This window comes from Dipteris shenzhenensis, chromosome 18, assembly GCF_047967505.1.
Source record: "Dipteris shenzhenensis isolate YYH24624 ecotype China chromosome 18, Dip_SZ_1.0, whole genome shotgun sequence".
Classification (NCBI taxonomy): Eukaryota; Viridiplantae; Streptophyta; class Polypodiopsida; order Gleicheniales; family Dipteridaceae; genus Dipteris; species Dipteris shenzhenensis.
The window spans coordinates 29,401,725-29,420,949 of NC_141613.1; the positions used below are offsets into that span (position 1 = coordinate 29,401,725).

At 44.2% G+C, this 19,225-nt stretch overlaps 1 protein-coding gene across 2 annotated transcripts; it reads left to right on the forward strand.

The window, feature by feature from the left end:
- The first annotated feature begins 2,602 nt into the window (after window positions 1-2,602).
- On the forward strand, window positions 2,603-16,176 carry LOC147891072 (calcium-dependent protein kinase 26-like). Of its 2 annotated transcripts, XR_015542553.1 has the most exons (8): window positions 2,603-3,274; window positions 4,524-4,667; window positions 13,811-13,963; window positions 14,056-14,171; window positions 14,283-14,450; window positions 14,730-14,954; window positions 15,058-15,728; window positions 15,858-16,176. XR_015542553.1 is itself a non-coding variant. In XM_087389094.1 (7 exons), exons 1-7 carry the CDS (start codon window positions 2,623-2,625, stop codon window positions 15,184-15,186), a joined length of 1,587 nt encoding a protein of 528 aa, XP_087245220.1. In that variant the 5' UTR covers window positions 2,603-2,622; the 3' UTR covers window positions 15,187-16,176. The 2 variants fall into 2 exon arrangements, 1 of the variants encoding a protein (XP_087245220.1); XM_087389094.1 differs by having other exon boundaries at window positions 15,058-16,176.
- The last annotated feature ends 3,049 nt before the right edge of the window (window positions 16,177-19,225 follow it).

The window sequence follows — 19,225 nt, forward strand, 5'->3', positions numbered from 1 at the left end:
ATATACAAAAATTGGCCTTAAGGCCAGTTTTGCCCTAACATCCAAAAGACCTTTGCTAACCACCGAGTCCTTCATGGCTATTAAGAGGATGAAATCTTTCAGGTATGTGGATACCCCCACTACAAGCAAAGAAACCTTGAGACCAAACTGGATCTTGTGCTACTGAAACACCGTCCTATTACGGCATTCCCAAATCACAAGAAACACATCAGCTCTAACATATGGCCAAGCAGCAACAACCAAGGTCAAGCATAGCAGCTTGCTAGGAGAGTCGTATGCTAGTAAAGTCCATTCGTAAAGACTGCCATCAGCCCTTCACTCCATATGACCTTCTCCACCTTAGCCCAAACTTCCCTAGAGATTGCACAATTCCAGAATAGGTGATAGATGAATTCTATAGATTTTCCATAGCGAAGGCATCCCACGGTTACATGAAGTCTATTGGCTAGCTAACCAACAGCCACATGTTTGTGGCTTTCAGCAAAATAGGAATCTGGCCTTTCCAACTAAGCATCCCTTCCAAATTTCAGTGAATCGATCTTTCCACCATGCTGGCCTCCATCTAAGGTTCCTTTTTCTATTTAGATCATAGTGGGCATCGCTCTTTGCAAGGAGCTTGTAGATATTCTTGGCCAATGCTTTACATAGCGGGGTCTTACCCAGACACCACTGGTTAGGTTTCTTATCCCACACAAAGATCGAATTGGACGGCCACCACGAGTATAGTACTCTATCTTTCAGAGCTTGGAAGAGGTCCTTCTCCCCATCTATCAAGGCGTATCTTGCTTGTAGCTACTCCATTGACATCCCCAATCGACACACTGTGGGTCCCAAATCTCCACTCATGCCTTAATTCCTTTTTTGTATAGGCTCCTTACATGCTATCGATCATGGAGTTCGAAGGGTTCATTGTCTCTCCTCAGAGCTCTACTCGACTGGATTAGGCCTTTTCGCCCCTTCCAAGTCATCTTCTCAGTGCACTAATTCCAAGCATATACCAATCCCACAATTTTAGTTGAGAAATCCAAAATTAGCCTATGATGCTAGGCCAGTCCCAACCACAAATGTGCACCTCTTCTCTTTGATATTTCGATGAAATACATCACAATTGCCATCCATGGTGTTCGCCCCTCCAACAGGTGTGGAAGCCATTTCCCTATCAGAGCAATATTTTGAAGGCGACAATCCGACAAGCCCATTCCTCCTTGTGGCTTCGGAATCCTTATGAGCTCCCACAGAATGTAGTGCATTCTCCTCCTCCCATTCTTTTCATCCCATAGGAAATCCAAGATTAGCCTTTCAACCTCCAGCCACTGCATTTTGCTAAAATGCTAGATAGATGCAACATAAATGATTGAAGCCAACAAAATTTGTTGTACCAACAAAAACCATGCATTCAACCCAAGGCTTAACCCATACCAACTTTTTGGTTTGGTTCTCAGTTTATCAAGAAACTATTCAAACCTTTGTTTAATGGACATGCCGAGGCCCAGAGGGGCCCTGAGGTATCTTACAATCTTGCGGGATCGGATTCACCTCTAGGTCCTTGATCTACACTGGAGGCAGCTACATTTGGAATCAGAGGCACCGTTAAACACCTCCATAACCTCGAGGAGGCACTTCAAGCTCTTTGGAAGGAAGCGCACCGTCTTCCACACTGTGTGGTTATAATAATCATATATTATATATTATCATACAAATATTTTCATGTGCTCGTCCATTCAAAATTGGTTGTTTTCAATATGAATTCTTACAACATTTCTCTCTTTTGATGCATGTTCTTGATGCGAGGGGGGAGAAAGGAAAGCCAAGGTGGATGCAAGATCAAAAGATATTGACACCTTTATTCATACGATTGTAGTCCATGTGACAATATTGTATTGACTGTAAGGTGGATCAGTTATTGTATTGCCTTATTCATGTATTTGTTAGACTTCAACTTCCAAAATATTGACATCATGAAATCAATAATAAATGACCACCCTTGGCATTTGCAGGGAGGATCAAGTCCTAACGGACCCTGTGTCGAGTCTCATGCGTACTCATTCGCTTTTTTCCTTGAAAAATTATCTATAAAATGCTAGGATTCAACGATGGAAAGGCTACCTTCTGCAATTCTAGTTCTTCTTCTCTCTCCCCTCTCCCCTTTCTTTTCTCCTACACTCTCCTCTTCTCCTTCTTCTCCCTCTCCCCTCTCTCTCTCTCTCTCTCTCTCTTCTTCTCTCTAGGCAAGCGCCCCCTCTCTCTCTCTCTCTCTCTCTTGGCTCTTCTTTTTCTTCTCTCTAGACAAGGGGGGGCGCCATCTCTCTCTCTCTCTCTCTCTTCAGTTCACGTGAATGGTGAAATTCGTCTTGTTCTTGAGCGGGTGCGACACAAGAGGTGACGTGTGTACGTGGGTGCCAGGGTGGCAGGATCATGGATGTGAATCTATAAAAGTGCACGTGCGGGAAAAGTACGAAAGGGAGGGGGGCCAAAGAAAGAGGCGAAGCTGCTAAAGTTGGGGGGCTTGCTTATTAGTGGAGGCTGAGTGTAAGAAGAGCGAGCTTGCTGTGTGAGTGGAGCTTCTGTTTTACGTCCAAAAAAACGAGGCTGTACAGAACAATAAAGAAAGAAACGGAGGAAATGGGCAATTGTATGAGCAGAGAGATCTTCCACAAGCTCTTTCATTTCTCCTCTTCTTCCCCTTTCCCTGTTCCTGTTCCTGCTCCTGCTCCTGCTCCTGCTCCCTCCACCTCCTCCGCCATGCCTCCCTCCCCCTCCCTCTCCTCCTCCGTCCTCCAACGTTCCACCGAAGCTTTCTCCCTCCTCTTCTCCCTTGGCCGTCGCTTGGGTGAAGGCCAATTCGGTACCACTTACCTCTGCACCGAGACTTCCTCCGGCCTCCCCTTCGCTTGTAAATGCATCGCCAAACGTAAGCTCCTCTTCCCCGAGGATTTCGACGACGTCCGCCGTGAGATTCGCATCATGCACCACCTCTCTGGCCTCCCCCACATCGTCGCCATCAAGGGCGCCTACGAGGACGCCGGCTGCGTCTACCTCGTCATGGACCTCTGTGCCGGCGGGGAGCTTTTCGATCGCATTGTCATGCGGGGTCACTACAGCGAACGGCAGGCTGCGGAGCTCACCAGGACGATTGTGGGTGTGGTGGAAGCGTGCCATTCTTTGGGGGTCATGCACCGCGACTTAAAGCCCGAGAATTTTCTCTTTCTTAACGAACAAGAAGAATCCCCTCTGAAAGCAATAGACTTCGGTCTGTCCGTATTCTTCAAACCAGGTATTTGGGATTTTTGGTAGTATCATCTTGACACTCATTCTAGTGGGGAATGCACATTCTACACAAGAGTGATTGTATTCTTGAGACGCACTTTCTCGGGAGGACATACAGTATCTTCCTTCCACTCCTGTCGACTCTGTATTTTGCTTAACGCTTTAATTCGTTCTGCCGAGTAGCGTATGTTACTTCAGCTATATATTCCTTTGCTCAAAAGTAGATTTACGCAGATTTACCAAGCATGAATGAGATTTTCTCTTTGGAAGCATTTAGATGGTCTGATTGATGATTGAAGTAAATGTTTACCGCCACACTCGTGATACAGATAATGAGGCGTATTTAGGTGGAAAGGCTTCATTACAAGATAAATTCTAGCGAAGCCTCTTAATCCTTGGGCCTGGACAAATCCGTTCGAAGGATTGGATAATTCTGCGTCTGACGGTGCCTATCTCCATAATGTGTGGCCGCAGAATTAACGCAAGTTGATTAGCATAGGTCATATGGAAAAGCTCCAGTGACGGTCACCTGTGTCAAATTGTATTCTAACGCTGCCTTGAAACGCTATCCAAGATTGCATGATAGGCCGAACCTTAGTGGCGGAAGAGCAACCTCTGAAATAGTGCTGTGGGTTTTCGTTCTCTCTCGCACAGTTTGCTTTTCTAGGACGTTTCTATCAATGAGGGGGTGTGCGCAGGAGCGAAAAGGGGGGCAGTGATGAGAGAAAAGAGCGGATATTGCAAGACGGGGAGGACGCAGGAGCATGGACTGGGGAATGGTGGAATAAATGAGAAGCATATTGGAAACTGGAAGAAAGGTTATGGCGGGGATTCAATAAGGAAGAGCTTGTTGACCTTGCAAAGATGAATCATATAGTTTTTGAGACCATCGGTTGCTTTTCCTGTTACATTGACCTCATAAAATAGAGGAAGTCGACACTTTTTCTGTCTCTTTATTGCGCTTTTGGTCAAGTCTTTGGCTTGGTCTTTAAAAGCTTTTATGATGGTTTTGTTTCATGAGTGCATCAAGTGCCAAGGAGGGCATCTTTACTCTCCATTGATTTCCCAAGAGAAGCAATAGCGCATTTTATCATGGTATCGTTTCAATAAATTTCATTGCTGTGTGTTGTAGGCATATCCTTGTGTTTGATCACTGAGCTTCACAGCTTTTAGTTGCATTTGAATTAAATCATTATTGTCCAGCATATGGTTCTTGAGAAGCGTACAACTGTTGATTATTTTATTTGCATTTGCAGGTGAGATCTTTCATGATGTGGTGGGAAGCGCTTACTATGTGGCCCCCGAGGTTTTGAGAAAGTCCTATGGTCCTCAGGCAGATGTTTGGAGTGCAGGAGTCATTCTATATATCTTACTCAGTGGGGTCCCTCCTTTTTGGGCAGGTAAGCAAGCAGGCAGGAGTTTCCAATTATATCACAAGGACCTGTTCGTATCATTTTGGTTTTCTAGGAGGGAATTTTAGCTGATGTAGGTGCCTCTGAAATCAGAACATGTACAGTGCTCATAAGCAGAAGTTTCCAGGCTCTCAATCTATGCGGGATAAGATTTTGGAAGTCCTTTTGGCAGTCTAGATCAAGTTTTAGAGAGGTTTGTGAGTATAAAGATTCTAAAAGCCGTTTTGTTTGTACTGTTCTTAACCCCTCCGAAAAAAGGATCTTCTATTATATGCTTTGAAAATGATACAATATCAGCTATGTGAGAGATGCTGAGAAGAAAGAGAAACTAGCTGCCTTGCAGCTAGGCTCCGGCTCATTGCCCTTCGTAGGCCTGGAGCAGGTGCCAGCAACCATCACTTTGGACTGTATAACGAACTGAATTTTCAATCTGTGAGGAAATACCTGCAGCCCAGGCCTCTGGATTGATGATATCTAATCTCCCATCTAATGTGCAAGAATAATTTTCTGCCAGGCCACCCTAGCGTAAAGACCTTGTGTGTGCTCTGCAAGGCAGCTAGTCTTTCTCAGCACCGTACGGGTAACTGAGTCTTTATTTTTTAATGGATTGTACTTTTGTCCAGAGAAAAAAAAAAAAAAAAGGCTCTGCAAGGCAGCTAGTCTTTCTCAGCACCTTGCGGGTAACTGAGTCTTTATTTTTTAATGGATTGTACTTTTGTCCAAAGAGATAAATAAAATAAATAAATAAATAAATATATGCATAGGAAGGCTGAGAATAGGACTCGAGCTTCAAGAAGGCCTGCTTATTACTCCAGCCCCCTATCCATGGGTTGGAGAGAAGGGATGCAAGGGTGTCTTGTGCCACAGTGATGTCCCCTGAAACTGGACTAAAGGAAAGGATACCCTTGCACATGAGAGAGATGTATTGGATGAGGCAGCCAAGGAAGGTAAAGAGATAGGTGGGTACAACCAAGTATCCATAGCAGAGAAAGTCCTTTCAGATATTTAGTTCTGAAATGAGTAGCTAAGGTACAACAATGATCTTATGTATACCAGACTTGAAGGTCTGCTTAGGTTGCAATATTGTCATGGGCATCCTCAGCCTGTGGCATGCTGGACTGCTACGTTAGTAGCTGCGACAGCAGCCACATCATCGCAGCCAGGCCACGTCAGCACAGGCCACATCAGTGCAGCCATGTCAGCACCCAGCACCTGCAGCAGACAGGTCAGCATCTGCAGCAGACACGTCAGCAGCACCTGCAGCAGCCAGGAGGGGCACCGTACAGCAGGCACCATGTCAGACTGCCACGTGGCAGTCGGTGACTGCAGAGGCCTGGCCTGTCTGGTCGGGCAGATTCAGGCCTGGGTCAGGTATTTCAAGGGCCAAGGGGAACCATATAGGGGCAGCCCCTTGGCCCTTCATGCAATCTTCCAGCAGCTCACAGCTCCTACAGTGAGGGTTTAGTTCCCTCTATAGTCTTTTGCAGTGAGGGTTATCCCCTACATACAGTATCTATTCTTTCAGTTGCATTGAGCCCTATTGGGCATACTTTTTGTGGCAGAGGTAGACAGATTTGGGGAAAAGGGAGCCAAAGATGGCACAGAGAGAGAGAGAGAGAGAGAGAGAGAGAGAGAGAGTTTATTAATGTCCATGGGAGACCATAGGTCTATGGGACAGCAAAGAAACCTCCAAACTAATACAAGTGATTTAGGAGGGCACAAGGCAGCTCCCAAGGAGTGCAAAGAGCAACTCCAAGTTAGTTAGATTACCTACATTGTAGACTGAAATAAAAGAGAGATAATCGGCCATACATCAGTTTAAGACTGAGAGTCTTTTGATTTTGGTTTAAACTCCTTGATGAGGGCTATACCCTCACGATATACTGCCCATTTTCCTTCCTTCCTAGCAGCCCTGACCTTGGCTAGTTCTGTTGCTTTTTGTGCTAGTTGGGCTTGTATGAGTTCTTTGGCTATCCAAATCTTAGTACCTTTCAGCTTGTATGATTGGCGTAGAAGCTTTAGTTGTATATCCCTTGAACTAATTGTGAGTACAGCATGTCCATTGGAATTATGAATATTAGTCACAGAATCCTTGTCACCATCTCCCATCCATTCAATGCTAGGAGTAGCTGCTTTGATGTTTGCTAAAGTCTCATTGTATGAGTCCTCAACCTTGAACCAACCTTCCGGAAGCCCCCCAATCCTGATCTTCGTTTGGCTTTGTGTTCCTTGATTTCTGCGTGGATATCAGTCTTGCTTGCCTTTGTGTCTACCTCTACAATCACTTCTTTTTTAATGTTTTGTACCTCAGCTTGTACAAGATCCTTCACTGTAGAAAGTAGTTGAGGGTTAGGACTCAGGAGGGGAAGCCTTGTATGTCTGCATTGCCTCATCAGCCATGTCCTGTTTACCAGATCCTTCGAGAGCCTGTACTCGAGCTGTGAGAGCATCTTTGTAGATCTCTCACGTGTTGTAGAAAATAAATCTGATTGTAATGTCCAAGGATAGGTTGGTCAAAACCGCCTCAATAGTATGTCTTGGTGTCCTGGCAACTGAGGAATAAAGAGGTTTCCTCATAGAAGTTGGTGATATTGGGGTGGTTACAGCAGAGGGAGATTTCGAAGATAGGTCAGGCCATTCCATTTGAACCATATCTAAAAGTCACCCTGTGGCTGAAGCTAAACCCAGTTTGGGTTCGGGGCTCAATCCCAGCTCGGGGTTAGGGGACGGAGAGAGAGTCTCTGACAGAGAAGTTGACGGGCTGACTACAAGCGACGACGGGCTATCTAGAATTGGCTACAAGTGGAGAGAGCTACACAGCTGCACCGAGAGAGCGAGAGAGAGAGAGAGAGAGAGAGAGAGAGAGAGAGAGAGAGATTAGCACAAAGGCGATGAGAAAGAAGCTAGTGACGAACGACGAGCAAGAACTAGGAAGCAGCGACGAATGGACGACTAGCGGATGAGCGGACGACAAACGGACGAGAGGGCTATGCAGGTGCAGAGAGAGAGAGAGAGAGAGAGAGAGAGAGAGAGAGAGAGAGAGAGGATAAGGTAGGCACGTAGGCAGCAGGAAGCCCCCTTAGATCCAAGTAGTTTCCCACCAGTTTCCCCCTATTTTCCCCTCATTTTCCCACCTTCATTACAGCCATCCCTTCCCATAGAATTTTTCCCTCAAAATTACATATACTGGCTGTTGCAAGGCAGCAATATGATGATAATTCTGGAAGAAGATAGGGGTAGCCGTGGACAATGCTCTCTAGCTGCCATGGCTGCTCATCTTTAGGGATTCCCTTCCACCTGATGAGGTACTCGATGTATACCCTGTTTGCGGAGCACGTGATATCTGAAACCCACGATGTGCTCTAGAATATAGAGAATGTGACCCTCCTCATCCATGGGTGGCAACTCAGGTTGGACATGCACATGCTGTCCCACATGTGGTTTCTGCAAGGATACATGGAAAACATCATGGATCTACTGGGTACCTCCAATTGATAGGCTACCTCTCCAACCTTGCGGATGATCTTGTAAGGGCGATAATACCTATGAGCAACCTTTGTATTGGTATTTCCTTTTAGCGAGGCATAACGGTTCTTATGGAGACACAAGTGCACATAATCCCCCTCTTTGAAAGACAGATCTCTCTTATGTTCATCCGCATACTTCTGCTGCTTGGCTTGGGCACCGTGCATATTCCTTTTAGCCAACTGTAGAAGGGCATCCATCCTTTCCAAATCATTCCGTGCTTGCTGATTTTTCACAGCCATGTTTGCAATTGAAGAGAGCATTCTAGCCTTGCATCCGTACATTGCCTCAAATGGGCTCATGCCAATATAAAGATGCTTGGTACTGGTGTGGCAAAATTCAGCAAGTGCCAACCATCTATCCCAAGACTTCTGAGTATCATGACAAAAGTGCCTCAAGTATTCCTCCACCCATTTGTTCACCCTTTTCAACTGTCCATTAGTCTCAAGATGGTCACTGACAATTTCTTGAGGGAAGACATGATGCTTAAAGACATGCTCAATGAATTGCCAAGCAACATGTGATGCTGAATAGGGGGTCTTCGTGGGTATGAAGTGGGCCTGTTTTGTCATTCTATCCACCACAACATAGATGCTGTCCCATATCCTCTCTGGAATGGGTAATGGCTGCAAGAGACCTGCAGGTAATTTGCTGTCCACTTTATTCTATTGGCAAGGCAATGATTCAGCCACGTGCTTAACCACATCCTACCACATGCCTTCCCAGATAAGGCTCTGTTTGATTCTTTCATATGTCTCAATGACACCTGCATGTCCAGCCATGGGAGAGGAGTGCATTTCTTGAAAAACCAGCTGTCTATATTGTGAGTCTGGCACTAAATTAAATCATGTCCTTGCACCACAAACACCCATTATGCAATTTGAATTCCGGATGACCCTGGCTAGAAGGCTTCTGTAACTCTGAAAATATGGGAGCTGCCTTAGAATTCTGCATATACTCTTCCTGAATGTCATGAATCCACTCTTGATATATGGTAGAGATAGCAAACAAATTGCAAGCCTACATCTTGGACAAGGCATATGCAACTACATTTTCCTTCCCCTTTCTGTACTCAATGCCAAAATCATAGGATGAGCTGCAACCACCTCTTTTTCTTATATGACAAATTTGGCTGAGTGAGGAAGAATTTGAGTGTCCTATGATCTGTTAGGACACCATGAGTTCTAGTGTCAAGTCCAACACCAGTGGGGACTCGTAGCTCAACCAATTTGAAAGCTATTTTTCAATTGTGCCTACGAATGACAACGAAAGTCGTATTCTCGCATCGATGCACCTCACAGGCGAGGCAGTCACCTGGTGGCACAATTGTGAAAGGACCACTATGATGCAGGCGAGGAGACACCTCATTATGGGTGGACGGAGTTTGTGAAAGATATTAGATCCCGGTTCCTACTACCTCAATACTTGGACAGACGGCAGAGTCCGATCTTTGAGATGCACCAGGGGGACATAGAGATGGTGAACTCTTACGGCAACCGGTTTACTTAGGCATCCATACAGTTGCAGCAGGAGGAACACTAGAAGCCGGATACGTTTCTCCATTGGTTGCATACAGACATCTAGTGGTATGCCAGAAGTTTCAGACCACATGATTATGAAGGTGCATATGAGCTTGCCCAGAATTTTGAGCTCATGCTCAAGGGTCAAGGATCCAAAAGAAAAAAGTCCTAGGATTCCACTACACTAGGTGATGGTGGGATTGGGCAGTAGAAGAAGAGTTGGATGAGGAAAGATAGCAATGGCTATGGCGGGTTCTTGGGGCAACGACATGAGCAATCTAGCCAAAGAGAACCGGTGCTTTCATTGTCATGTGTAGGGCCACAAGAAGCAAGATTGCCCGCACTTCAAGAAGCACTAGGTAGAAGGAGCCACATCAAGTGGTTCATCCACAGCCTCAACTCCTATGGGGATAATATCAATGGTCATTGAGGAGTTCGAAGATCAGCGGATGGGGAAGCCTTTAAAGTATCCCACAATGTTTTAGGTCTGTGACTAGATTGGTGGTCAGACCTCATCCTTGCAGATTGATGGAGTTTCGATCATATTATTTCCACCAAAGCAGCCAAGCAGGCGCACTTGACTCTCACGCCAATGGATACCATTGCCTTGAATGGCGCATTTTCAGGAGAGCAGGTGGAGAGCAACATGGGCGTCACCTCACCCACTCTAAAGATCTTAGGTGGGTAGACAGGCGGTAACTCAGGGTCGCACCCACCTAGGCAGATGATATCATCTTGGGGACACAATGGTGGCACTAGTCTGAAATCAGACCTGAATATTAGAACCAGGGCTTGGATATCAAGCTCCCAGGCTATGGGGCAAAGTTCATCTCTTAGCTTAGGGATGTTCCGCCTAGACCTTTGATTTCAGCAATTCAAAGGGCACGAGTCAAGACCCCCCAGTAGGTCATAGTACTAAGGCAGGACCAGGGTGTTTTCTTCATGACGAGTATCCCTCCGTCCCTATCACGGGTCCGACCGGAGGAGCATCTCATTGAACATCTTCCTAGATCATCACCCCGCAGCAAGTATCCTTTCTAAAAGTCAGGGTAGCAGCTTGGGGTTCAGTTCCATCAGATCAAGATTCATGAGCCAGTTATCCAGTTCCATCAGATTAGGATTTATGAGCCAGGCATTCCACAGCTGGCCACATCTTATTGGGAGGCTCTCTTCATACCCTAGTTTGAGTTTCAGCAGAGGGGGGATATCACTGGCATCCTCAGCCCATGAAATGCTGGATTGCTATGTCAGCAGCTGTGACAGCAGCCACGTCAGCAGGCAGCCATGTCATCACATCCAGGCCACGTTAATACAGCACAGCCAGGCCACGTCAGCATCCAACAGCAGCAGCAGACACGTCAGCATTTGCAACGGACACGTCAGCAGCACCTGCAGCAGCCAGCAGGGGTGCTGTACAAGTGTCACATCAGCAGCCACGTGGCAGTTGGTGACTGCACAGGCCCGGCCTGTCTGGTTGGGCAGATTCTGGCCTAGGTCGGCTATCAGAGCAGGCCTGGGTCGGGTATCTCAGGGCCCAAGGGGGCCTATATAAGGGCAGCCCCTTGGCCCTTCATTCCATCCACATTTGAGGTGGCTTGGGGCATCAGTTCTTAGCCAGCACAGTAGGGATTGGCAGCTGTTCAGCCAGGTTCAGGGAGCAGCAGATCTGCCCCATCCGTGGCATGTACAGGCACATCTATAGGTCCCAGTTCAGCTCCGGACAGCAGCAGCAGGAGTCTGCATCAGAGCAGCTCCTTATTTCAGTAGTTCACAGTTCCTACAGTGAGGGTTTAGTTCCCTTTACATAGTACTTCTCTAGTCTTTTGCAGTGAGGGTTTCCCCCTCCATACAGTATCTATTCTTTCCTTTGTATTCAGCCCTATTGGGCATTCATTTATTCAGTTATTTATTTCCCTCTTCAGAGGCCCATTATATTATTCCATCAGACTCACACAGTCACTCCAACAGTTCCACTTGTGTTTTGAGTGCATTATTCTCTCAATTCAGGTAGTAGTGAGCGGGAGAGAGAGTGAGTTAGGTTTTCTCCCTGCTACAAATATTGATTAGATCGGAGCAAGGACTTGAAGCTTCCATTCTCGCGTTAGAGTTGACATTGCTGCAGTGGAGCCAAGATTATGACAATGCTACTTGAGATTCTGAACGCTGCTCCCACGCTTCATTTTGTTCCCAATTCAATGTAATTGATTCCGTGTCCATTCAATGCATCGAGAAGATTTCTTAGGTAGAAGAAATAAGAATGGGCTGATGGGTGGAAAGGAGGTGCTAAGTAGGCTTAAGGACAAAGAAAGGGCTCTGGTACCATAGATGGGGAGAAGGTAGTAGCACAATGGGATAAGGAAAAGGAGTACCAATGTAAGTGTAGAAGGGCAGATATGGAGAGATGAGTTTCGATAGCAGCATGATGAAATATGTGTGTGATTGTGTGTGTGAAACTGGAGGATCTTTTGTTTGATTCTCCTCCAGTGGATTAGTAACTTTTTACTGGGCTGCCTCATGAGTTTTTCTCTGAGGCTTTACTTGTAAATTTTTCCTTTGTACCTATTGGTGGGTTTTTACCTCTTTCTGGGGTTTCCCACATGGAAATAAAAGATTTCACTAAAAAAAACAGTGAGAGAGAGAGAGAGAGAGAGAGAGAGAGAGAGAGAGAGAGAGAGGATGTCACGTCAAAGCGTGGAGTACAATGAATGGGAGGGGCACTTGAATAATCCCGTGTAAACTTTCATTTTGAGCTCTCTCAATTTAAAAGGCCTCATAGTATCAAAGCCTATGATGTGACTCACTATCTCTGTGCTTCCAACAAGTTTCAGGTGCCTTTATTACATTGTTGTGCTAGTTGAAGCATGGCAGCGTGTTTGGATGAGCTGTTATTCCTCTTGCAATGTGGAGACTCCTGTGGATAGTATAGCTCTGTTACCGGTTTTCTCTGAGATTGACTATTCATAGGTGGTGCTTAGGTTCCTCTAGCTTATTGCACCATTTTGGTAATACTGTAGCAATTTCTGCATCTGTCATAGCCAAACTGGCTCTCACATAATCACTGCTTCTCTTGCATGTTCCAGGCGGGAGAAGTTGTTGTTGTTGCACAAGTCCTTGCAGGTTCTTGGTTGCAGTGGTGACTGTGAAACTATTGACTTGCTAACCTAGACACATACATGGGCGATGAAGAGACTCCAGCAGTATAGTATCTACAACTCTGCGTGGGTTGTAACCACAGCCACTTGGATGATTCATGGAATAAACATCAATTGTAGCATTGAGGAGTGGGCTGGACGAACTTGCACAATTTGCATATATTTTTGGTTTCATGCCAGGCTATGTGACATGGATAGCTTTGCTTCGGAAGTGGGAGTGAAGATTCTGCTACTGTGGGCTGCTGTGTTCTTGTTGAGAAGATCAGTAGAGCTAAGCTATTTTCGAGTGTCATTTTATTGGATTGAGAGAAGGCTAGAATTGTCCGACACTGCTACTAGTTTATGTAGATGGGTGTGCAATGGAATGGAATCTCAAATGGAAAAGGCTATTTAGAATAATAGATTCTCAGAGGCTATCTATCAGTAGTGGTGGCAGGAACTTAGTGTTCGGGTTTAGCTGGTGGTGAGATCTTGATCTTAGTTCATCTGTGCACCTATTTAGCTGGAAGTTTAGATCTTTACCTGGGTTTATCTGTGCACCTATTTGGTTATTTGGAGCTTATCACTCAGTTCTCTCATTAGCCATTTTCTACTTATCTTCGCAAGTATGTATGCTATCATAGAGGCCATGCTTTTGAGGGGGTCAAGCAATGAGGATTTACCTGTGTTTGAACATAACAGGAAACTACTAAAAGCGGAGCATTGAACGGATATGATTATGAAGCAAAAGAAACAAATGAGTCATGATTCAGCTGTCCTTTAGCCAATACCATTTGGAGACTTTTTGGGACTCATTGTTAAATTAGCTTAATGTTTGTGTTAAGGGCCTTAGTGATGATAGCCTGTTTGCAAAAAGATGTCTGAGTGTTCTTATGAAAGTTTCGGTGTGCCAGTTTAAGTTGCGTGTTACTCACACGTCCTTTTTTGCATATAGAAACGGAGAAAGGGATTTTCGAGCAAGTGCTGAAGGGTGTCCTAGATTTTGATTCACAGCCATGGCCACAGATATCAGAAAGCTCAAAGGACCTGATTAGAAATATGCTTAATTCCAATCCTGCGAAACGCTTTACTGCACACCAGGTTTTATGTAAGAACACTGAACTGTCTGGTATCAGCATAGATACATTCTTTCAGCTCGCATTTTCGTAGTGCCTCTTCTGATGGCTACATCTCCACCAGGTCATCCATGGATTCAGGTGGATGGTGTTGCTCCAGACCGTCCTCTAGATCCCGCGATTCTCTCTCGGATGAAACATTTCAAGGAAATGAATAAGATGAAAAAGATAGCATTGCGGGTACCTCCTCTTTTTGAGTCTGTGTGATTTTGTATGGTGATAACTTGATAAATGGCTTGTGGCAGTAAGTCATCAAAAGTTTTTCCTTTGCTGGTGTCTGTGTTTGTATAGGTGATATCAGAGAGGTTATCAGAAGAAGAGATTGCTGGATTAAAGGAGATATTTAAAATGATAGACACAGATAACAGTGGTACAATCACATTTGATGAACTAAAGATTGGATTGGAGAGGCTGGGCTCTGGTCTCAGGGACAATGAGATTCAAACCCTAATGGAAGGAGTAAGAAGCTTTCATTTGACTTGAGGGCATTTTGTAAATGGCATCTTTCCTACTTGCGGGTTTTTAGGCCTTTGTTGCTGAATCTTATTTGCTTGTAACTTAGTTTGGTTGTGGAAGGTCCAAATCATAGATAAATCCGTAGGCCATGACTGCTGCACTATTGACTTCTGCATGGTTTGAGAATCCTGTTTATGAGCTTCCTGCATGTGGAAACTATTCATGTGTATCTGGAGAACTGACTGCTGCTTGTTGTAACGATTAACTCTTTTGCTCGTCTAGGCTGACATTGACAAAAGTGGCAGCATAGACTATGGAGAGTTTATAACTGCAACTTTAAATCTTAACAAGATCCAGCGAGATGAAGATCTGTTGGCTGCATTCTCGTATTTTGACAAGGACGGAAGTGGATATATCACAGTGGATGAACTACAAGCGGCCTGCCTTGAACATAACATGGGAGATGTGGAACTTGAAGAACTTATTCAAGAAATAGATCAAGACAATGTAAAATATCCTTACTCTTTTGTTTTGAGTCATTATCTTTGCGTAGAGAGTAAGGCTGATCATTCTAACATGCGATACTCACATATCTTCATCTGCCCTGTAGGATGGAAGGATAGATTACACAGAATTTGTTGCCATGATGCGGAAAGGTGAAGGTGGATTTGGCAGAAAATCCCTCCTAAACAGCTTGACAACCAACTTGAAGGACACATTAATGCTTGAAAATTCATAGCAAGAGTCTAAAGGCACCACATGGAAGCTTTTTGTGAGATTTTTTCGATGTAACATGTTATCTGCAACAAGAATTGAAGTCCCTACATTTTTGATGATTTTGCAATGATTGTTGGTGAAAACTTATTTGAGAATGTGCCGCAAGGTTTTCAATGCCTGACAGTTTTGAAGCCTTCGAGACATTGGCCTTGAACATGGAGATTTGCAGGGACATGAACGGATGTGGATTAGTAAGAGTAGATTTTGAGCTCCATCTCAATGGTACTCTGTATCTTGGTGTGTAAGCTGAAAGGAGGCTCACTGGCGTTTATGTGCCTTTGAGAATGTATCATTATTTTCCAGTAAAATACACTGATGATCATTTTGATTACATGAGCTCCGGTTTTGACAGTCAGAATTGTATCTTGATTGTCTCTAGGCAGGTTCTTGATTGCTGAATCCGAGTCAGTATGAGATGCAAGCAACGTTCAGAGATAGCAGAAGATTGTGCACGTGTCCGATGCCACAAAAAACTTCGTGGTCCAGCTCTGAATCTGAAAGCATGTCTGTCTCCATGCTGAATGCTACTCAGCCTCCCTCTCGTATTAATGTATAGAGGCACCCGCATCAAACTATAGTTGCTAGTAGGCGTCTTCTACAGAGCTCATTTTCTACTGTTGTAAAATTGAACAGGGTAAGGCAAGGGTCAGACTACTCACTGCAACATTTGATGATGTATGTAAGAGGCGAAACGAAGATGCGACATCGTTTTAATTGCATGTCTACAAGCAACGAGGAAGATTCCAAGCTTGCTGATATGAAAATGAGTCATAGAAATACAATCATGCTGGAAGACTCAATTTCTATTGCAAGCTGAGAGCGTATAATGTCCTGATAAACAGCTTCATGGATCAATTATTCTGTAAATATGACAGTGAATGACACTCAATCTTGTAACATTGAAATGAACATAAAACACTAGATAATTTTGTAAACAAAGAAACACTATGTATCTAGGACGATTCAAAGTTCTACAGTTTTACCCAAAATATGTGGTGAATCTTTTTTTCGTTTCTCATCTTAGAAAGGATTTTATAAATATTACTGAACCCTACAGCACTCTGGGAAAAACCAGAGTAGTTGGGATGTATTGCAACACTAGTAGAATTTGATTATCCACGAGGGGAATTTCAGTAATTTGTGATTTTAAAGTATTGCTGAAAAGAAACTGTCAATAAAGAGTCACGAAGCATCATGTACAATGCTTCGTAGTTTCTGGAGTATTAGGTGTTCTAAAACATTAAGGTTTTTAGTACTATGATTTTGCTTACAAAACCGTTATTAGCATAGGTCAAAGTTGCAATGATGAATTTAAAATTTCAAGGTGATAAAGAAATGTATTTCTCTTCATTGTTGCTATATTTCAAACAGTGCTACCATGCACAAATGCAGATTATTGTTCTTTTTTCCCGGTTTCTTTGGGTATTAGAGCGAAGTTAACTATATTAAAAAATAGACATTGGTGGTTTTGAAGCTACAAATGCAATTTAGTGGTGGCCTACCGCCCCCACATGCAGGCAGCCACCCATGCAAAGAGAGAATTGTCTTGTATCAAAACTTGAAACACAAAATGAACTGTTAGTAGTGTGTGAGGCGTTGAGAAAAAGCTAGTTGCCTTGCAATTGACTGCACAGAAGGGGGATCTTTGTCAATCGCCTCTGACTCAACCCGTAGGACCTTTTGCAAAAGCAAGATGGCGAATTATGGATCCCATCTGCACATTACTTGTAGTGATAAGCTACTAAGTATTTTTTAGGGAAACGCTTGTCCTAGAGAGTTGGCTTGTCCAACATTCTGTATGGCATCTGTAACCACCATCTAAGTCCCTCCCATCGAGGATTCATCAATCTTCTAACTCTTCCTTGTTACTGTTTGTAAATGGCTTGATGTGGACGCCATGTGCCCATAGATCTAGTGGGGCCACTGTCCCATTATGCATGGTTGGTATGTGTCCTATGCCCAAGGATATAGTCCTCTTGATTGAGGATAGTGCTAGTTAAGTCGGTGGTGCGCAATCCTCGAATGTGATTTAATGATAAGTAATACAAGTAAACTATGCTCCCTTTAGAGGACAGTTGTACCATCTTTAAACTTTGAATTCAGAAGCTCCTCATCTCGGTAGATTGGGAGGTGCAACCTCCTATGAATGAAATATCCTAGAGTTTTTGCAAGAAATAGAATAAAAAGGAGGCTAGAGGACAGTCTTGTTTCATAATGCATTCCCTTCTCAAAATGAGGAGTTGGTTGGAATTGCTTCACACAATGTCGAGATTCAATTCCCACAATTGCACAATACCTTCTGAGAAAGCCTAATCCACTCTATCATATGCCATCTTAAACTTTAGAAGGTGCATCGTGAGAGTTTGAGACTCTTGTTGTGGCCAATATGTCACCTCATAGAAAGTGAATATTTTCAAGGATACTTCTTTTCTAAACAAAACTTGTATCATGAATGATGTAATGTGTGATGTCTACTATAAGAGTGCATCCAAACCTCCTCCCTCGTTGCCACCATTGGAAGAGTGGCCCCCTTTGTGTAAAAATATCATGTATAGAAGGAGGCCACCATATTTGAGATCTCTTGTGGTATTATAAGGGGAGAAATGGGGTCTCAAAAGAGTCTCGTCAAGAATGAAATAGGGGAGGATTAGGGGCCTAAAGCAAACTCCCTACCTAGTTTGGGTTGTGGGAATGTCACTTTTACACATAACCATGGGAGGGGGCCTCCTCCTCTCTCGTGCAACCCTCCTCCTCCTCCAATTGCATGCTCTTCCACCTCCTCCCACATGTCCACGTCCTCCCTTTCCCCAAGTACTTTTTTCTTTTCATGTCTTATTACTCATGCCTGCTATTGTTTGCTCCTTCCTCCTCCTTCCTGCATGTGCTTGCTCCACCTCCCTCTTTCTCATGCTCACTTCTTCTCCCTTATTGCTTCTTCCTCATGTTCCATCCCTCCTCCTCATTCCTACCTTACCTTCTATCAAGGGCTCCCACACTCTCTCTGCTCACTGTGACTAGTCATGGCACCATTTGAGGACATCTCTAACAAGTACCATGTGACCTTACACTAGAAGTCTCAGTGGCAAGTGCACAAATCTATGGAAAGTCTTAATATGTGCTCCATAGTCTTTGTTTGCAAGGAAACAAGCATCTTGAATTTTGGTTGGAAGGAACCTTATATCCTATGAACCTTGCCAACCAAAAGAACCTCCCTTTTCATACAATGCATAATCTTGTTCAATTTGTTGGAGATGGACATGCTGGATTACTTGGTTACTGCAATTGATTGAACCATGCTCAAACAATGGCCATGCAAGCAAGCGAGGTGTACATAGCTCAAGTAGAACAATTAGCACATTTGGGAAAGAGTACCATTGTTGCATTGCACAACTCTATACAAGATCTTTAGTTGTAGACTAAGGATCTTCAACATTGGACTTGGACAGACAGGGAATTGCAAGACCCAACCCATAAGCTAACTAAAAGAAAACAGTATTTTTTGGGCTATGAAGTCGAAACCAATTGCGAACTTCACAGTCATATGCACTCAATTGAAGGAAATAATTAAACATTGTGTATGCACCTAAGATTGGATGAAGGCTAGCACCTGCCTACTTCCTGGAACTTTCTTCTACCCTCGATGCTCTCTAGGAATTCAACCTCCCCATCGACAAGCAGCATGGAGGACTGAAGGGATGAAGAAATGATGCTCTGTATCACGAATATTTCTTCGACCAATGACAAAACAACAACAACAACAATGGAAGAAGACATTTTGGTAAATTGGAGATGCCAAAGTACAATGGAAGAAGGGATCCTGTCAAATTCATTCAAATCTTCAACGTAGCATGTTGTGCTGGAGGCGACCTATCAAATGAAACCAAAGCCACTTGGTTTCCCATGTCCTTAACCCGATGAAGCCTCGAAATGGTACCTAGACCTTCTTGTAAAAGAAAGAGCCCCATGGGCACTACTATCCGAGGAGTTCAGAAGAAGGTTCC

What these genes read in the sequence shown, in the direction of transcription:
- LOC147891072 (XM_087389094.1), top strand. Translation starts at nt 2,623, where the DNA reads ATGGGCAATTGTATGAGCAGAGAGATCTTCCACAAGCTCTTTCATTTC. An exon ending in TACTGCACACCAGGTTTTAT is followed by an intron (nt 13,964 to 14,055) that starts GTAAGAACACTG and finishes CATCTCCACCAG; the next exon opens with GTCATCCATGGATTCAGGTG. An exon ending in TGAAAAAGATAGCATTGCGG is followed by an intron (nt 14,172 to 14,282) that starts GTACCTCCTCTT and finishes GTGTTTGTATAG; the next exon opens with GTGATATCAGAGAGGTTATC.